This window comes from Sciurus vulgaris (genome assembly GCF_902686455.1).
Source record: "Sciurus vulgaris genome assembly, chromosome: 7".
Lineage (NCBI taxonomy): Eukaryota > Metazoa > Chordata > Mammalia > Rodentia > Sciuridae > Sciurus > Sciurus vulgaris.
The window spans coordinates 120,714,157-120,731,928 of NC_136467.1; the positions used below are offsets into that span (position 1 = coordinate 120,714,157).

Below are 17,772 nucleotides of genomic sequence, written 5' to 3' on the forward strand. Positions count from 1 at the left end.
ACATGCCTCCCAGAGACTTGGGAGGCTGAGGCAGGAGGATAGCAGGTTTGAGGCCAGCCTCAGCAACTTCATGAGACCCTATCTCAAAATAAGTCAGTAAAAAAGAGCTAGGGAAGTAGCTCAGTGATGGCGGCGAAGGAGCCTGACTGTGCGTGGAGGTGGAGATCCAGAAGAGAGCCCAGAGGCCCCCACGGCAGCCTGCAGGCCAGGTGGGACCAAGGGAAAAGAGGGGGCGCTTGAGGTGCAAGGAGCAGCCCGAGCCAGCACGAAGGGCAGGCTCAGACAGGACCGCTTTGCGACACGGAGCCTTCTTTTGCTCTTCAGTGTGGAGGACATGTTTGGGGCAGCGGTGGGCAGGAAGGTTAGCTAACAGTCCGGCGTGTTGATGGTGGACTCCGGGGCTGACGGGGCTGCAGCTGCGTATCTAAATGCCGGCCTCCCGCTGACCTCCCTCAGCCACGCCCCTGGCCTCTGTGGCCTTCGCACCCACACTGGCCAGGTCAGTGGGAGCCCAGGGGGCCCGTCCCCGACTGCTCAGAAACCATAACTGGTCTGTTTCTACAGGTGATCAACCCGAAAAAGAAAATGAAGAAAAAGAAATACGTGAATTCCGGCACGGTGAGTAGCCACCCCCTCTCCACAACCGGCCACGGCGCTGGGTCCCAAGCTAGGTCTGGGGACACAGAGCCTCTGCTGCCTGCGGTCACTGCAGAGGGTGGGATTGTGTCCCTGAAGGACTGTGCAGATAGGGCAACAGTCCCAGGGGTGGACGTGCAGACCTGATAACAGGCGTTGGATTGGACTGAGGAATCACAGAGAGACTGCGGCAGGACTTCCTGCAGGAAGAGGAAAAAGAGCTGTTTGTGGGGAATTCCCCAGTTGGGTGCTTTTCACAGGTCATTTCCCTGCGAGGCAGACGTGAGCACCCGCTTGTCATGAAGAGGAAGCAAGGCTGCCAGCAGGAAAGTGACTCAGCCAGGGTCACACAGCCCGAAAGGCATAGAGATGGGATCAGCTCCACCTTTGACTCGAGGCCTGACCCCTGCTGGCAGCTGCTGTGGGCACTGCTCCTGCTTGACCACAGCCATCCTGGGTGACACCCAGGTCCAGGGGCTTCTGAAGGGTGGTCTTCAGAATATTCGTGCACTTTTCAACACATATTCTGAGTGCTGCCACGCACCGAGCTTTGCTATAGGCACAGAGTACAGCCCGGAACACGGCAGACCCAGGCCCTGACGCTTCTGTTCTGGTGGGGGGACAGAGAGAACAGACATGCACATTTATAAGTACACACACATACCACCTGTGACGGCCATTTCCCAGTATTTCCCAGTCTGCACCAGAAAAAAAAAATCGTCCAGGATCCAGGGTGCCTGTGAATATACAGATGCCTGGGCCAGTTCCAGGGTCCCGTCTTAGGAGCTCCAGGCCAGGACTCTGTTGGTGCTTCTCATTCCTTACCATGTGCGGAATCCCTGGGGATCTCATTAAAATGCCAGCAGCCACCACACTTTGAGAGTAGCAAGACCTTCTTATTTTTGGTACCAGGGATTGAACCCAGGGGCATTCAACCCCTGAGCCACATCCCTAGCCCTGTTTTATATTTTATTTAGAGACAGGGCCTCACCATTGCTGAGGCTGGCTTTGAACTCTTGATCCTCCTTTCTCAGCCTCCCGAGCCGCTGGGATTACAGGCGTGCGCCACCGTGCCTGGCCTGAGCAGCAAGACTCTCGAGTGTATCCAGACATACAGTCCCAGAGCCTGGGAGTGGCGGGTGGAGAGGGTGGCCGTTCCCTGGCTGCAGGTAGACTCAGGTGAAGCGGTGAATTCAGATCTCTGAAACCTGCTGTGGTTGGCTAAGGGCCCCTGCCTGGGCTGCAGGTGTCAGAGCCCCCAGGGAGCCGGGTCCCCATCATCAGAGGGGGAGCTGCTGCCGGCCATTCCCTTGAGTCCGAGTCACACGCTCAGGAGGTTCAGCTGTCCCTCCAGGTGCCTAACATCGTGAATGGGGACACCTGGGGCCCAGCTCGCCACCGCAGACCCTCCCTTTGTTCAGGCTAATGGCTCCTGGGCCCCACACACCCAGCAAGCTGGTGTAGGTGGCCAGGGCTCCCAGGCTCCCAGGGACACCGGTTCTCCTCTGTGCGAGAGGCCCTGTCCCACTTCCCTGCCTGGAATGCCCAGTGTCATGGTCTCCCCGACCTGAAGCCCGTGTCGTAATGAGCTGCCCGTTGCTGCCTGTCTTGGCAAAGCAATGCCACAGCTGCCAGGGGCGGAAAGTGAGAGGCGCCCAGACAGGCTGCTCCTGAGGGTCTTGGGTCTGAGGGAGGTGGCTGAGAGATACCAGAGCGTTGAGGAGGAGCAGGCGAGGCTTAAGATAAGCACAGATGAGAGCCCCTCTCAGGGTCAGCAGAGGTGCCTGGAAGCATGGAGCTGGTCAGCATTGGCAGGAAGACCCTCTTGCCCTCCCTGCCCCACCCCAGGGTCCTAGGACAGGACAGCCAGCACCCGTTCAGAGAACACTTGTGCCCTTGGCCTGGGCCCCTGTGCTCCAGTGACAGATGGGATCCTTTAGGATGCAGTTTGACATCAAGATTAAGAGTGCAGGCTCTGGCACTGATTATAGGTATGGTGGCGCATACCTATAATCCTAGCAACTCGGGAGGCTGAGGCAAAAGGATTGAAACTTTGAGGCCAGCCTCAGCAACTTTGCAAGGCCCTAAGCAACTTGGCAAGACCCTTTCTCAAAATAAAAAATAAAAAGGGCTGGGATGTGGCACAGTGGTTAAGCACCCCTGGGTTCAATCCTTGCTGGTGGGGGCGGGGAAGAATGCAGCTCTGGAATCAGACCCCATGCTCAGCTCCCCACCCGCCACATCCTGGCAGAATTCCTAAGTGTATTATGTCACCTCTTGGGGCCTCAGTTTCCTTGGTTGTAAAACGGGGATAGTAATAGTGCTTCAGAGGGTCGTTAAGGGCATGGCATGCAGTAATGGGGCAAACTGGCTCACACCGAGTGCTCTATATCAACGTCGGTTGTCACGTGGTGTCAGGGACCTTCTCCCCACCCCTGTGCATCCCACTAACCAAGCTCCCTTTTGTTTTCAAGGTCACCCTGCTCTCCTTTGCCGTGGAGTCGGAATGCACCTTCCTAGACTACATCAAAGGAGGGTGAGGAGAGTCAAGGCCCCGGGGAGGGGGAGGGGCGCCCGCTCTGACTGGAGCCCCTGGCCCTTCGAGTTCCTGGCGGAAGCCTGTGACCCTGGGCTCTGAGCACACCCCCGTGTCTGACCTGAGACAGCTGCTCCTCCAGAGCCCTGCACACCTCTAGATTCTGAGCTAGAAAGGCCAACCTGGGTCGTGTCCCCATGTAGAGATGGACCCTGGAGGTGTTAGGGACTCCATGACAAAAGAACCAAGGGCTTGGGGAAGTAGAAAAAGCCCTGGACTAGGAGTCAGGCGATCCCAGCTCTAGGCCCCTCTTTGCCATAAAGTTGCTGGACTGTTTTGGACAAGTCACTTTCCCTGCCTGGGTAGCATGTCCTCCCCTGCGCACAGAGATTCTGTGTAGTGGGTGAGTTCCAAGGTTCCCTCTGGCTCTGAGTGTGGGGACCTCTGATCTGTCAGGGCGGGGCCGTGATTGCTCGCTGTTTTCAGGGATCATCTGTAAGGGGCAGTAGGATTGGGGGAGGAGCAGGGGAAGGTCCCGGGACAGCAGGTGGTCAAACACGAGTTTAAGGAGCAGATGGGACCAGAGGGGATGGCATCTGGGCCCAGACAGGCAGTGAAGCATGGCCTACAGCTCGTGGAAAGAGCTGACTCTAAGGGGAGGGCCTGCCTGGTATGATCCCTCCCGGGATGGGTGCCAGGCCAGGGCGTGGGCAGCTGAGAGCCCACAGGGGCAGGCAGGTGAGCGACTGCACCTGCCTGGAAAGGAGACAGGCAGGGGCAGCTGCCAGAGAGGTTCGCCCCGCCACGCCGGCACTTGGCTGCCTGGTCCTCCAGGGCAGAGGGAGAAGTCAGGCCACGGGATGACAAACACACTTTCCCAGGACTCGACTCCCTGCATCCTTGAGCTTGCGTGGTCTCAAGGTTGCAAGCTGTCCTCGCCACAAGCACACACACACACACCCTTCTTGCGTCACCAGAGGCCTCTGGCCCTTCTTGGCTGGCCCCGCTCCCTGCCCTGGCTCCCATCCCCCATCAGGACTGCTGCCATTGAGCAGGGGCCCCTGCATTCCTGGTAATCCTCAAACCGTTTCCATCCGTTCCTCCTCTCATTTGCATCGTGCCTGCCACTGACAAGCGAGGGGCGAGGTGCGGACCTCACCTCCATGTCACACGCCTAGATGGTGGCGGGCTCCCGCCCTCACAACTTGCTGCCTTTGGTTCCACAGTGATTAATCCTGGCCCTCCCGGCCCGTCACTGGCAGACGAGTGTGATGGCCTTGGAGATGGTGAGCGAAGGGCCGCCTGGGAGGGGCCGCCCTCAGGCCAGGCCACCGCAGCGCTGGCACCTTTGCCCAGGGTAGATTAGAGCCCGGAGCCAGCCCTCCCTCCCCGCGCCTCTCTCTAAACTCTCTGGAGAACCCGAGTGAGCGAGCTGGCTCCACCAGCGAGAGCCTGGCGTGCATGTCCGGGCAGGAAGCCGCTGGAGGCATTTGTGTAGGGATCCTCTCCCCCTGGTCCCTGGCCTGCTGCATGCACCCACCCGGACCCCAGAGGAAGGTGTGGACACCTGAGCCCCGAGGCAGAGGACGAGCTGGAGCGACTGGGCTGCAGGGAGCAGTTTCCTACCGGAGAGGCTGCTTTCCAGTTGCTTGCTTCCCCCTCAATGATTTTTAGGACTCAGAGCAGGACAGAACTATCAAAAAGTCGGAAAAGGCCCTCACCCTGTTTTTGGAAGAGCCAGCCCAAGGGTACCTCAGCTGTTGTCTTGCAGGAACCACTGGGAGCAGGGCTTTTACCCTCTAGATATCTCCTTCCTCTAACAAAGGCACATGGTCTCCCACACTGAGAGGTGACAACAAACAGCAGAGAGAAATGAATAGGGCAGATCAAAAGCTGGAGTGAGCGATTCCCAACCTCAAGGCTTCATTCAATACATGCTTAGTTTTCATCTCTGGGATGGCCCAGGTTGGGTGAGGAGATGATCCACACAGTCATTCAGGGCTCCAGGCTTTTGTCTTCCTGTGGTCCCTTCTACCCTGGAGACAATGCTCTACCCCCAGCCTCCGGGAGAGGGGGAAGAATGCATGTGGTGGGGGAGATCTATCCGGCCAGCAGACTGACTTGAGTCTCCTGTTAACCATGTCCTCGACCTTTCTCAGGGACAAGGGTCCCACGAATAGCAGCGCAGCTGTGATCAGGTGGAGTCAGCTAGGGTTTCTGGTAGGGACCTTTTGCCAAATGCAAGTGAGATGAGGTCTGCCTCCTCACATGCCCCGTAGCCCCAACTCAGAGCACTCTCCCCAAATGTGATCCCGCCGCCCCCTCCTCAGAATCCCTGGATTTTTGTTAAAGGGACAGATTCTGAATTGAAATGTCTGGACTGGAGCCCTGGAATCTTCTCCCTGGTGATCCTATGCTCACTGCATATGAGAACCACAAGACTAGACTTCATTAGGGCTCAAGTATTGATCAACTTTGTTCTGTCTGTATCTGGCACAAATCCTGGAACACAGCCCTCAGAGAGTGTCGACCCTGAATCTGAACCCTCAAAACTAAGTTCATTCTAGAAATTTTTAAACATATGCAAAAGTGGAGAGGAGGCATAATAAACGCCCAAGGCCCTTCCCGCTGTCTTTGTCAGTCACCAGCACAGCCAGTCTTATCCGACACACCCTCCCCGTCATCCATCCCCAGAGGTGTCAGACTGTCTCTCTAAAATATAGGGACCCTAATCACTAAAATAAACCCTAATCCATAATTGGTAATAATACCATAATCACTAAAAAAGTCAAACAGTTCCTTAGTACCAAATATCTAGTCAGTGTTCAAATGTCCCCCATTGCCTTACAAAGTTTTTATTTTAATTTTTTTTAGTTGTCGTTGGACCCTTATTTTATTTATTTATGTGGTGCTAGAATGGAACCCAGTGCCTCCTGTGTGCTAGGCAAGTGCTCTACCTCTGAGCTGCAGCTGCAGCCCCCTCTTATAAAAGTTTTTAAAATTGTTCTGGTTGAGTCAGGAATCTAGGCAAAATCCACATTTTGATTGGTGGATTTATTTCTTAATTCTCTCTTCATCTGTTGGTTCCCCCAAGCACATGAAGGGCTTGCTCAAATAGATTCCTGCATCCTTCAAGAGATTGTGACTCAGGAGGTCCAGAGAGGACCCAAGATTCCCAGGTTCCCACCCAGGTGACGCGATGCTGCGGGGCCTCTTGTCCAGCGTGGACCTCTCTCCCACTTGGGCTCCTCTGTGGTTTCCCCCAGGCTGGATTTTGCTGGCTGCATCCCACATGGTGTCATCTAGCATGTGCTTCTTTCCCTTGTATCTTTTTTTTTTTTTTTTTTTTCCTTTTTCCCCCTCTTTGGCTTTGGTATGGGTATTGAACCCAGAGGTGCTTTACCACCAAGGCACATCCCCAGCCCATTCCATTTTATATTTTATTTTGAGTCAGGGTTTCATGAAGTTGCTTAGGACCTCGCTAATTTTTTTTGAGGCTGGCTTCAAACTTACGATCCTCCTGCCTCAGCCTCCTGAGTTGCTGAGATTACAGTGTGCACTACCACGCCTGGCTGTTTCCTGTATTTCCCATAAAAACAAAGAAAAAGCTTGGTAGATAACCCCAGAGGCTCAGTCAGATTGCTTGGCAAGACTGCTTCTTGGGTGGTATCCTGCCTGCCCTTCCCTCAGGAGACGCCTCATGTCTACTTGACTCTTTTTAGTCACGTTTTAATCCTGAATCTGACTCCAAGTTAGACTAGAAACCCATTGAGGCCAGACCTCACGTGGCCCACTCAGGTGGACCCAGAGGGCAGGGTTCAGGGAGGAAGGGAATGACCGAGGCCTTGTGCCCACACAGAACAAAATCACCTTCCAAGAGCCTTCGCGCTGCCTGACTTCCGACGCACAGCTCAGGGGAGTCCTCTGGGGGAGGCCTGAGTGGGGTCAGTGTCCCAGCCTCTCAGAGCTGGGAGGAGATGAATGGCTTCCCCAGGGCACGTGCCTGGAGAGGGGCAGCCAGGTTCTCCCCTCCCTGCCCAGCAGCGTCCACCCTCCCACCGCCCTCCCTCTCTCCAGGTGACTCCTGGCTGTTCTCCCTCTTCTAGGACCCAGATCAACTTCACGGTGGCCATTGACTTCACAGCCTCCAATGGTGAGTGGGGGATGGGCAGGGCAGGGGGAGGAGCGGCTCCCTAGGGCTGTGGACGTGGACCTGATGGAGCCACTTCCTCCACACTCTCTGGCCGCTGCCTTACCGAAAGAGGTAGTGAAGCCTGGAGGACCAAAGACACAACCAAGATGGCAGCGGTCTCCCTAGGTCAGACCCCTAACCTAACACATCTGGGCTCCGGGCATCAGGCCCTGGTCTTGCCCTCCTCCTGCGTGTCAGAAACCCCTCTTAGGGCTGCGGGGCCCAGCATCACGGGGTGCTGGCAGAGCTGGGGGGCTTAGTAATTGTAACAGGGATGACACTTACACAGATAACACCGGCTTCATTCTCTGCACTCCTCGGAGGTGGGAACTGTTATCCCCGTTTTACTGATGAGGAGACTGGGGCTGAGGTTACGGAACTCAGACGAGGCCACACAGCTAGTAGGAGGTAGAGGCCACGGGGGTCCCTTGGTCATCCGCCTCTTAATGGTCCGGTGAACCCAGCTGGTGAGCTGAGCAGGGAGCATAGGTACCAGGATGGACGGAAGCTGGGAGGCCCATCAGGGGGCTTCAGAGGACAGTGGCCCTGTGGAGGGCGCAGTGAGGTGAAGGCCCAGCGGCTAGGATGCACTGAAGGCTCCAACATACGGTGAGAGAAAAAGGAGCCAAGGATAGGTGTACATTAGGGGGCCCTTCGACACTCCCTTCTGCATTCTGAGCCTGGGGTCCAGGCCAGCGAATGTCCCGTGTCCTGTGTCGCAGGGAACCCCTCACAGTCCACGTCCCTGCACTACATGAGTCCCTACCAGCTGAACGCCTACGCGCTGGCGCTGACTGCCGTCGGGGAGATCATCCAGCACTACGACAGCGACAAGATGTTCCCTGCCCTTGGCTTCGGAGCCAAGCTGCCCCCCGACGGCAGGGTGTCCCACGAGTTCCCGCTGGTAGGAGGTCCCCGGAGGGTGGGCTGGGTGCTGACTAGGCTGGGGGCGGTGAGGAGCCTGGGAAGGCGTGGCCCTTCTGCTGGGCCTGAGGCCCTGAGGCACAGCTGCTGGGGGCTCGGTGGCCCGCTGAGCATAGGGGCTGGTGTCAGGCCCCTGGAAACCCACTCCTCACTCTCCCTCACGTGAGCGCCTCTCCTCCAAGTCTGGAGCTGCCCACGGCTGGCTCCGGCCTCCCTGTTCCTGAGAAGATGCAGGTGGAGGGGACCTAACCCCAGGGACCCAGAAAAGAAGATAAGGGGTGGCTAGAGGTAATTCCAGGTGCTCCCGAGCTGGCGCTGAGATGGGGTGAGGAGGGTTCCCCTGGGGCCACAGACCTGGCACCGTGTGGGGCTCCTTGGGTCTTGCAGCTGAAACTCGGACCACCTCCCTTCCTCCCATGAGTACGGACAGTCAGTCGTCACCGCTTAGATCCCTCCTATGCCTGGATATGCCAGAAGCCATGCTGGGGACACAGCAGCCACCAGCCCTTCCTGAGTTAGTCGTCTGAGGGTGCAGTGGGTTTGCAGTGTCCCTGGGGGACACACCTGGCTCTCCAGGGCTTTTTTTTTTTTTTTTTGGTACCAGGGATTGGCTTGAGCTCAGGGCCACTCAACCTCTGAGCCACATCCCCAGTCCTTTTTTATATTTTGTTTAGAGACAGTCTTGCTGAGTTGCTTAGGGCCTCCCTAAGTTGCTGAGGCTGGCTTTGAACTCACAGTCCTCCTGCCTCAGCCTCCTGTGAGCGGCTGGGATCACAGGCGTGCACCCCCACTCCGGTTCTCCAGGGCCTTTTTGAGCAGAGACTGGGCGAGCAGCAGCTTTGTTCCCAGCTCCCCTGGAGGGCAAGGAGCAGGTTTGGCCCTTCAGGGTGGCCCTGGGGGTCCTTCCTTTCCCCCAGAAGAGCCTAGCAGAGCCCAGGCTGCTGGCTGTGCTCCCAGAGATCACCACCACCCTCCATCCTCCCTGGGCTCAGCCTCCCCATCTTCTGTGTCCCAGAACGGCAACCAGGAGAACCCTTCATGCTGCGGCATCGATGGCATCCTGGAGGCCTACCACCGCAGCCTGCGCACCGTGCAGCTCTACGGCCCCACTAACTTCGCCCCCGTGGTCACCCACGTGGCCCGGTGAGTGCGGGGCGGCAGGGCCTTTTGCTTCACCTGCCATCTCTGGATCGTGCACCCTCTTCCCGTGGACTCCCCTTCCAGTGAGCCCTGACTCTGAAGAGACCCCTACTCTCCAAAAACCTGTCCCCACCAAAGTTCGGGGTCCTCGTTGGGGAATGCAGGCCAGGGGCCCAGGAGAGACAGTGGCCTTTGCCTGCCCCACCCAGGAACGCGGCGGCCGTGCAGGACGGCTCCCAGTACTCCGTGCTGCTCATCATCACCGACGGGGTCATCTCGGACATGGCGCAGACCAAGGAGGCCATCGTCAACGTGAGCCGGGAGGGTGGGGGGCGCGGAGGGAGGAGTCGGGGCCCAGGGACGAGCCTCCTTCTTTAGGGAAGCACTGGGTGGGGGCATGGCTTCTCTCCCAGCCCCCATCCGGTCCTGGCTGCTGGCTGCAGTGTCTGCTGGCACTTTTGGGAGGGCTAGGGTGGGGGGTCTGGTGGATGAAAGCGGCCCTGGGCCAGTGAGGTCTGGCTGCTGAGTTCTGTGCCCGCCTCTCAGTCACACCCGGTGGTCCCTCCCGCCAGAGGCCTGTGGCTCCCTCACTCACCCATCTCCAGCTGGGCCAGATAGAGGAGGTGGTGGGCCCCGGGCAGGGGAAGCCATGGTTCCGCCTACTTGGTGGTCTCCCAGTACGAGGGCCCAGCCACAGCTGCCCTGGTCCTTCCTCCAAGCCGCAGAACAGAGGGGCCCACATGGTGAAGCCCAGCAGCAGAAGAGGGGCCGGGTGGTCACAGAAGCAGGCTTGTGACCCATTCCCCTCTGCCCTGTCCCCCATCCCTCCTTCCTGGGCCTTGCCTGGGTTCCCTTCTCCCTCTCCCTCCCCCTTTTCTGTGTCTCCCTCTCTGTCCTTCTCCCGGCCTTCTTTGGACCCACCCTTCCTGCCCCTGTCTACCATCTCCCCTTTCTTTCCACTGGCCTCTTGTGGGGTCTGATCTTCCCCCACCCACCCTGCTGTCTCTTAGGCTGCCAAACTTCCCATGTCCATCATCATCATCGGCGTGGGCCAGGCAGAGTTCGATGGTGAGTCCTCTGGTCCCCTCTGTCCTCTCTACCCCTCCCCTCAGTGTTCCCCAGAGCCCCAGGGCCCTGTGAGCCCAGACAGTGTCGTGCCGAGGCGTGTGACTGTCCGGGTGAGCTGCAGACATGAGGGTGCATTTGTTTGCGCAGACAGGGGTGTGTCAGGGTGTGCGCCCCACGCCCTCACCCCAAGGCTGTGGTGAGGAGGCCCCAGCCGCTCCTTTCTCCTCCAGCCCTGGAAGCCCAGGGAGGGTGGGGAACAGAAGCCCTGGGCAGGGATCACCCTGGGCTCGGAGGTTGGGCTCCTCCTGCCTCCTGGCCTTGGAGTCCTCATCTCCAGCATAGGGGCATGGGCACATGGTCTCTGTCCTGGGGTAGCCTGGGATTGGAGGACAACTTCGCAGACCTGTCCTGCCATTAACCCCTCCCACTCCATGTCGCTTCTCCCCACGCAGCCATGGTGGAGCTGGACGGGGATGACGTGCGGATCTCCTCCCGGGGGAAGCTGGCAGAGCGGGACATTGTCCAGGTGAAGCCCAGACCCTGCCTGCCTCACGGGAAGTGCAGACTAGACCTGCTGACCTCCTGTGGGCTTCTGTAGGCCTCCTGGGGAGGGGTCCTGGGGGGAGGCACCAGGAGCCCCACAGTGGCCTGGCCACCACAGAAGGGAACAGGAGTCTGTCCTTCCAGTCACACTTCTCCCTGGGCTGGGCTTCTCCCTGCTGTGTCAGTCTCATCCCTCCCATTGCTGGTGCCCCCAGAACCCAGGATGCTCTGCCAGCACCCTCTGAACCCCCAGGTTTTCCTGGCCAGCACTTCCTGTTGTTTTCTGCCTGGTGGTCTCCCAGTGACACGCAAACCCCTTGAAGGTGGAGGTGCTCTTTAGTGTCACCACACCCTACTCTGAGGGAATGGGCATTGCTGGGTCAGTGAACTGGTGTCTTCACATCTCCACGCAGGATGCAAATGGAAAGAGCAGAGGGGCCCTGACCTCAGGGAATCCCATCAGCCAGCCTGAGGAGGGCATTCTAGCAAGCACAGCCCCTTTGAGTCCCCTGCATACCACGTCCCCAGTACACAGGCATGCAGAACCAAAAAATGGACATTCTCATAACCTATTGGTTTAAAAATTGGAGAATGTATAGAGCGCAAAGATAGGGACTGGAACCCAGAATAAGAGTGATCCAGGAGGAGGGACCAGCATGAGCAAAGGCCCTGAGGCAGGAGTGAGCCCATTGGGGGTGCCCCAAGGAGGAGGCCAGAGGGGCCTGACTATAGGTATTGACCAGATTAGCCCCAAAGATAGGAGGAGAAGGGGACCAGGGAGACAGGGCTCTGTTGGAGAGTTAGGAGGGGCTGGGGTCCAAAAGGGGATTAGTGAAATGTTTCCCTGCACCTTCCAGGTGCTCAGGGGGTGCCCAGAGTCAGAGGTTAAGGAATGTCCTTGAGCCATGGAGCCTGGCATGAAATAGGCACAATGAGTATTTCTTCAGTGACTATGACAGTCCCTGGGGGAATTCACCCAGAGGGATTGAGTGGAGTGGGCAATGCTTCGGAGCAGGTGGGTCCCGTCCCCAGTCCTAGAGATTTGGGAGGGCCAGGTCCAGGAAGCACCCCCTGACCCTGCCGTTCTCCTGCCAGTTTGTGCCCTTCAGGGACTATGTGGATCGCACAGGCAACCACGTGTTGAGCATGGCCCGCCTGGCCCGAGACGTGCTGGCGGAGATCCCGGACCAGCTGGTGTCCTACATGAAGGCGCAGGGCATCCGCCCGCGCCCCCCGCCCGCAGCGCCTGAGCCGTCGCCCCCACAGTCCCCGGCCCGCACGCCCCCTGCCTCCCCGCTGCACACGCACATCTGAGCCTGGCTGTGCAGGCACGTGGCCGGGACTGGGGAGGCCAGACGGTAGGCAGAGTCCCCAGACCCCTTGCTGTTGGCCCACCCAGCCTTTTGGACATCGGGGTACCTGGGAACTGGCAGGGGCGGAGCCTTTGGAGACTCCTCCCAGTTTTCCGGCCTCACTCACTGCCCAAATCCAGGGAGGGGTACGGATGCCGCCGGCTTGCACGGGGTCGGAGTCCAGGCTCAAGCCCTTTTCGTCCTGATACGCCTCCGTAGTGCAGCTAGGACGGTGTAAATGGGGATAGTGGCGAACCCCTCGCCGACTCCAGGTGACCCTATCTGCTCACCTACCACCCTGAAACCTGGCCTGGGCCCCTCCCAGCCTCCTGAGCTGTCTGCTCCTATCCCAGGTCCCCCTCCAGTTGGCTCTCCTGTGCCCTATTTCCAGTGAACCCCTGGGGGTAATGCGTCTGCAGGAAACCCTGCACCTGGGACCCTCCCAGGAGCACCCTATGCCCTGGCTTTGACGGTGGCCCCTAGGCCACATGCTGGGTCCGGAGTAGGGCCTTGTTATCAGAGCCCTTTCTGGAACCTCTGGGGTCTGGTGTGGTACTGGTTCCAGACACAATGCCTGGGCCTCTCCCTGGTGTTGGCCGGAGGCACTTTCCCAGCTGACTCCTGGCTCCAGGTGTTCCCTGCTCCTCCCAGGCTGCCCAGGGCTCTTGGTGCCCACTTGGCAACTGTCCACCCAGAGGCCTCGTGCCCTCTGCCCTCCCAGCTCATGGGACAGGAGGCAGGAATGCTGGGCTCCAGCCCTGCCCACCCCTGTCTGCTGTGGGAACCCTTCTGCCTTCTGGGCCTGTTTCCACATCTGTATGGTGAGAGGGTTGACCAGATAGTCCCGGGTTTCCTTCTGTTGCGACTTCCATGTCCAGCTCCCCCGTCCCACTCCTCACCAGTGCGACCCTTACCCCAGGCCGTCTTGGCTCAAGGGTCACCTTGTTCCATTCTGTCACCCCAAGTACACCCCAGTCCTTCAGACTTGGGCTCCTGCCCCTGCCGTGGGAAAGGCGGGAGAGGGGACCTCCCCCCCCACCCGGCCGCCTGCCGCCAGCCTCTGCCCACCTGGGGTGCAGGTCTTGCATGCCGTCCTGCCGCATGGGGCTCCTCCGCCCACTCCTCTCCCGGGACCTGGGTGGAGACCAGGCCCTTCTGGTGGCTGCCCTCCCTGTCATGCATGGTGGTAGTGGTGTTTCTGTCTGGTCCTGTACCTGTCTCTGAGACTGTCCATGTGGAATTTGCCTTAAACTGAAGTAAATTTGGTTCTTTTAGTAGAGTTACTGGTTTTCCTGTCTCCGTAGCATGAGTGTCGCTGGGTGTTGGGAGCCCAGCCTCTCCTCTCCCCCTACCCCTCTCTTCAGTTTTGTTCAACAAGGGTTCACTGAGCACCTGCCTGCCCTAGGCTGGTCTCTGTGCCAGGCACAGGGGATCCTGAGTGGACAGAAGACCGGCCGTCTCCATGGGGAGCCTCCAATAACACCAACATCAGGGAGAAGCACAACAGCACATAAGCAAATAGGATCATAGTGCAGTTTTGGGTGGTGATAAGAGTTACAAAGAGAAGTAAGAGAGAGTGGCAGGATAGATGGTGGTGGAGGGGCATTTTATTTAATTAGTTAACATTTTTCTAGCATTGGGGATCAAACCCAGGGCACTTTAACACTGAACTACACCCCCAGCCCTTTTAAAATTTTTAAATTTTGAGACAAGTTCTTGCTAAGTTGCTGAGACTGATCTTGAACTTGCAATCCTCCTGTCTCAGCCTCCCAAGTCATTAGGATTATAGGTGTGTACCACCATGCTCAGATAAAGTAGCATTTTAGATGAAGTGACTAGGAGGTGGCAGTTGAAGTGAGCTCTAAGGAAATGAGACAGGAAGCCATGCTGACATCTAGGGAAAGAGGGTTCTAAGTAAAGGGACTAGCAAGTGCAAAGGTCCTGAGGTAGGAGCTTGGTGTTTTTGAAGGAGAACAAGGAGGCCGATATGGTTGGAACTAAAGAAGGGAAAGTGCTGGAGATGAGGTCATGGAGGTGAAGAAACCTGAATGCATAGGGCTGTGTCATCCACCATTAGGCATGATTTGACATTCACTCTGGTGAGACCAGGGAACCATCGAGGAGATGAAAGGTGAGTACGTGATCAGATTCTCTAAAACCTATGGATGACTTTATTGCATTTGATCGCTGGTTTACTCATCTCTCAACAAGTATTTACTGGACACTGAGCCAGTCCCTACTCAGTGAGACACTGAGTCACATGCAGTCATACCCTCAGAGGAAGCCCTCATCTAGGGAAATGAGGAGGGTATAGTGCCACCCAGAGGTATTGGTGCCAGACTAGCAGACCAGGGCCTCAGGGGCACCAAAAGGGGGCTTCCAGCCCATCCTGATTCAGTGGCCACGTGCCCACGACAAGTTCCTGTTGCTCTGTGCAGGGGGGCCTTCTCTTCCCTTGGAATTGTGCAGTCCAGCGGAGTGACGGCCAGGCAGTGCACAGGGTGTGTGTGACACACGCCCTGGGCTGCTACTCTTCAGGCACACGGTGAACACTGTCCTCCTCCTGGCCTCCCTTTACGTTAAATCCCAGTAGCCATCAGGGCCCAGGATCACAGGGAAGGGGGACTTCTGTCTTCTCCCAGCAAGTCTGCCCTCACATTAGCCCTGCAGGCTGTCATTCCGATCGTGCACATCAGAAAGCATTCAGTACTAATTATACCAAAAGTTTGGGACTTATTTACTTGTGATGATTTTATAGTAAATTAGAGCTGATTCACGGCTGTCCCTGTAATTAGGTGCCCCTGTGACTTGCATTTCTCTTTGAGTGGGAACAGGGTGGGGTCACAGCTCCGGAGAAGGGAAGTTCCCATAACCTGTGGCCCATCATACCTCAACTTGGGCACCGTGGGAAAGTATGGAGAGGAGATGCCGCCCAGAAGAGAGATCGGGGTTCAGAGGTGCTGCCCCAAGACGGGACACCGAGAGCACCTTTTCTGTGTCTGACACTGCAGCCTCTCTCCCGGTTCTTTCCCAAGGTGTGTTCCACAGAACTCTGGTTCCCCGGCAGGGAGTTTGGGAAACCGCTTCCTCCGAGCCCCGCTGGGAGAGCGTCAATGGCCTTTAGGGTTTTCAAGGCTCTGACAAGTTCTGTAGCAAGGAGGCAGGTTTGACTGGGTTCAGTCTGCTATTTCCCAAGCTTTCTGACCACAAAGTCGGTGTGTGTGTGTGTGTGTGTGTGTGTGTGTGTAGCTGACAACACTCTTACCAAGCAAAACATGCTGCCTTGAGTAGAAACGATCTCTGCAGTTCCCAGGCCAACAGGAGCCTGAGGACTGTTCCAAGGAGGCTGGAGGCAGGCCACAGAGGGCGGGAACTTCCCGAGGAGAGGGGTGGGGAGGAGGACACTGGAGCGAAGGAAAGAGCCTCTCCAAGCCACCTTGGGAGGGGAACCCACACGGAAGAAAGTGGATGCTCACAGATTCATGAGCCCAGCTTCATGGCTCCGGGGTTGACTTTATTCTCGTTCCATTATGAGGCTGAGGGATGTGTGGGACCAAGCCGGGGGAGGGGCAGAGAAGGGTGAGGCGATATGGAAGCGCCTTCCTGGACTCTCCCCCTGACCCTGCCGGGCTGTCCGTTCCCAGGTCACTCCTTTACTTCTCTGCCTTTGGAAGCCCCTCTGACCCCCTTTGATTCACTCATCTCAAATGCCTCTGAATTAAAAGAATGAGAATCATGATAGTGATAATGACCACAATTTTTTTTTTTTTTTTTTTTTTTTTTTTGGTGCCAGGGATTGAACCCAGAGGTGCTTAACCACTGAGCCCCATCCCCAACCCGTTTTTATATTTTGAGACAGGGTCTCACTGGTTTGCTTAGGGCTTCCCTAAGTTGCTGAGGCTGGCTTTGAACTCATGATCCTCCTGCCTCAGCCTCCCGAGCCGCTAGGATGGCAGGCGGGTGCCACACTCTTACACACTAGGCTCTCTTCTAAGCACCTTACTGTGTCGAGTTGGTTCATCTTCCTAGCTGCCCTGCGAAGGAGGTACTCTTATGACCACATTTTACAGATGAGAAAACTGAGGCACAGAGAGGTGAAAAGTCTTCCTAAAGTTCATCCAACTAGAAAGTAGCAAAGCCGAGAGGTCTCCGAGCCTATCCACCTCGTTACCTACAGACGTGAGCTCCACCTGAGCCTGTGTCTGTCTGTCTACCTGCTGGGCCACCCGCCCCTGTGGCTCTGTCTCCCTCCTGGTAAACGGAAGGTCTGGGCTCTACCATCGCTAAGGCTCCTCCCACCACCCCTGAATCGCAACCCTCCCAGCAGCCTCTCCTCTTAGACTCCTGCCACCCCCCGCAGGCTTCCTGGGGGCTCTGACATGGCCAGGCTGGGTGCTGTCCATCACCGCAGCAGTCCCTCCCACCCCCCTGGGATGCCCTCCTGTCACAGGCCTGCAGAAAAGTCCCCTGAGTCCTGCCCGGAAGGGGCGGGAGAGGTAGAAGCAGAGGAGGGGGCTGACAGCACAGTTGGAGTAGGCCAGGATGGTGCAGAGGCTGGAGGCCACGAAAGTCACCAGGGTGTCAGGCAGGTGGCCCGTGGCTGCCACGTAGCTCAGCACAGAGCAGGGTCCCCACATCAGCATGAAAACCACCAGCACCACGAGGATGAGTCCTGTGTTCTCCTGGTGCTCCTGGACACTCTCCCCCCGGGGACCTCGGGGCCGTGTCCGCAGGAGCCAGCCCACGTGGCTGAAGGAGCAGCCCAGCCCCAGGGCGCAGGGCAGGAAGGCCAGGCCTCCCAGCAGGACGAAATAGCACCAGGTCCGCGCAGGGCTGAGAAGCAAGAGGCAGGCCTGGGCCTCGGGGGCCCCCACGGTCTGTCCCTCCACTGTCACCCGCTGGAACAGCCAGTTGGGTAGTGATGCGGTGAGACCCAGGACCCACATGGCCCCACAGAACAGCAGGCGGGCACCCAGACTGGCGGGGAGGGCCACGTCAGGCCAGACCACAGCCACGTGGCGCAGAAGAGCCGTGGCTACCATGCTGTAGAAGGTGCAGAACATGGTGGCCGTGTTGGCGGCCTGGCTGGTGGTGCAGACAGTGGGGCCCAGCCACCAGTCGCGCCGGAGGAAGCTCAGCAGCAGCACGGGCACCACGCAGCCCAGGAAGAGCAGGTCGGACAGCGTGATGTTGACCATGAGGCCATTGGTCAGGGCGAGGAGCGGGCGGGGCGCGCCTGGGCCCCGGCCCAGCACCAGCAGCATGAGGCCATTGGCCAGCAGCCCCACCAGCAGGATGAGGCCGCAGGCGCCCGCAAAGACGGGGCGGAGCAGCCGCTCGGGCTCCCTGAGCCCACTGGTGAGCGTGGCGTTGGGCTCCAT

The 17,772-nt window shown here is 58.0% G+C and overlaps 2 protein-coding genes across 9 annotated transcripts in view; one reads left to right on the top strand and one right to left on the bottom strand.

Moving 5' to 3' along the window:
- CPNE5 (copine 5) overlaps positions 1-12,557 on the top strand; it is an 84,021-nt gene extending 71,464 nt beyond the window's left edge. For all 8 annotated transcript variants that reach the window (XM_079148344.1, XM_079148345.1, XM_079148346.1 and 5 more), the window contains 9 exons: positions 565-618; positions 3,111-3,172; positions 7,279-7,325; positions 8,087-8,268; positions 9,304-9,431; positions 9,638-9,740; positions 10,439-10,496; positions 10,949-11,022; positions 12,135-12,557. In XM_079148344.1, coding sequence (XP_079004470.1) covers positions 565-618; positions 3,111-3,172; positions 7,279-7,325; positions 8,087-8,268; positions 9,304-9,431; positions 9,638-9,740; positions 10,439-10,496; positions 10,949-11,022; positions 12,135-12,353 — 927 coding nt within the window. In that variant the 3' untranslated portion in view covers positions 12,354-12,557. The remainder of the gene's footprint in view (positions 1-564; positions 619-3,110; positions 3,173-7,278; positions 7,326-8,086; positions 8,269-9,303; positions 9,432-9,637; positions 9,741-10,438; positions 10,497-10,948; positions 11,023-12,134) is intronic.
- LOC306665760 (galanin receptor type 2-like) lies at positions 12,511-17,772 on the bottom strand (the record flags this gene model as incomplete). The annotated part of the gene is made up of 2 exons (XM_079147383.1): positions 12,511-12,615; positions 16,912-17,772. 2 exons carry the CDS (start codon positions 17,770-17,772, stop codon positions 12,511-12,513), a joined length of 966 nt encoding a protein of 321 aa, XP_079003509.1.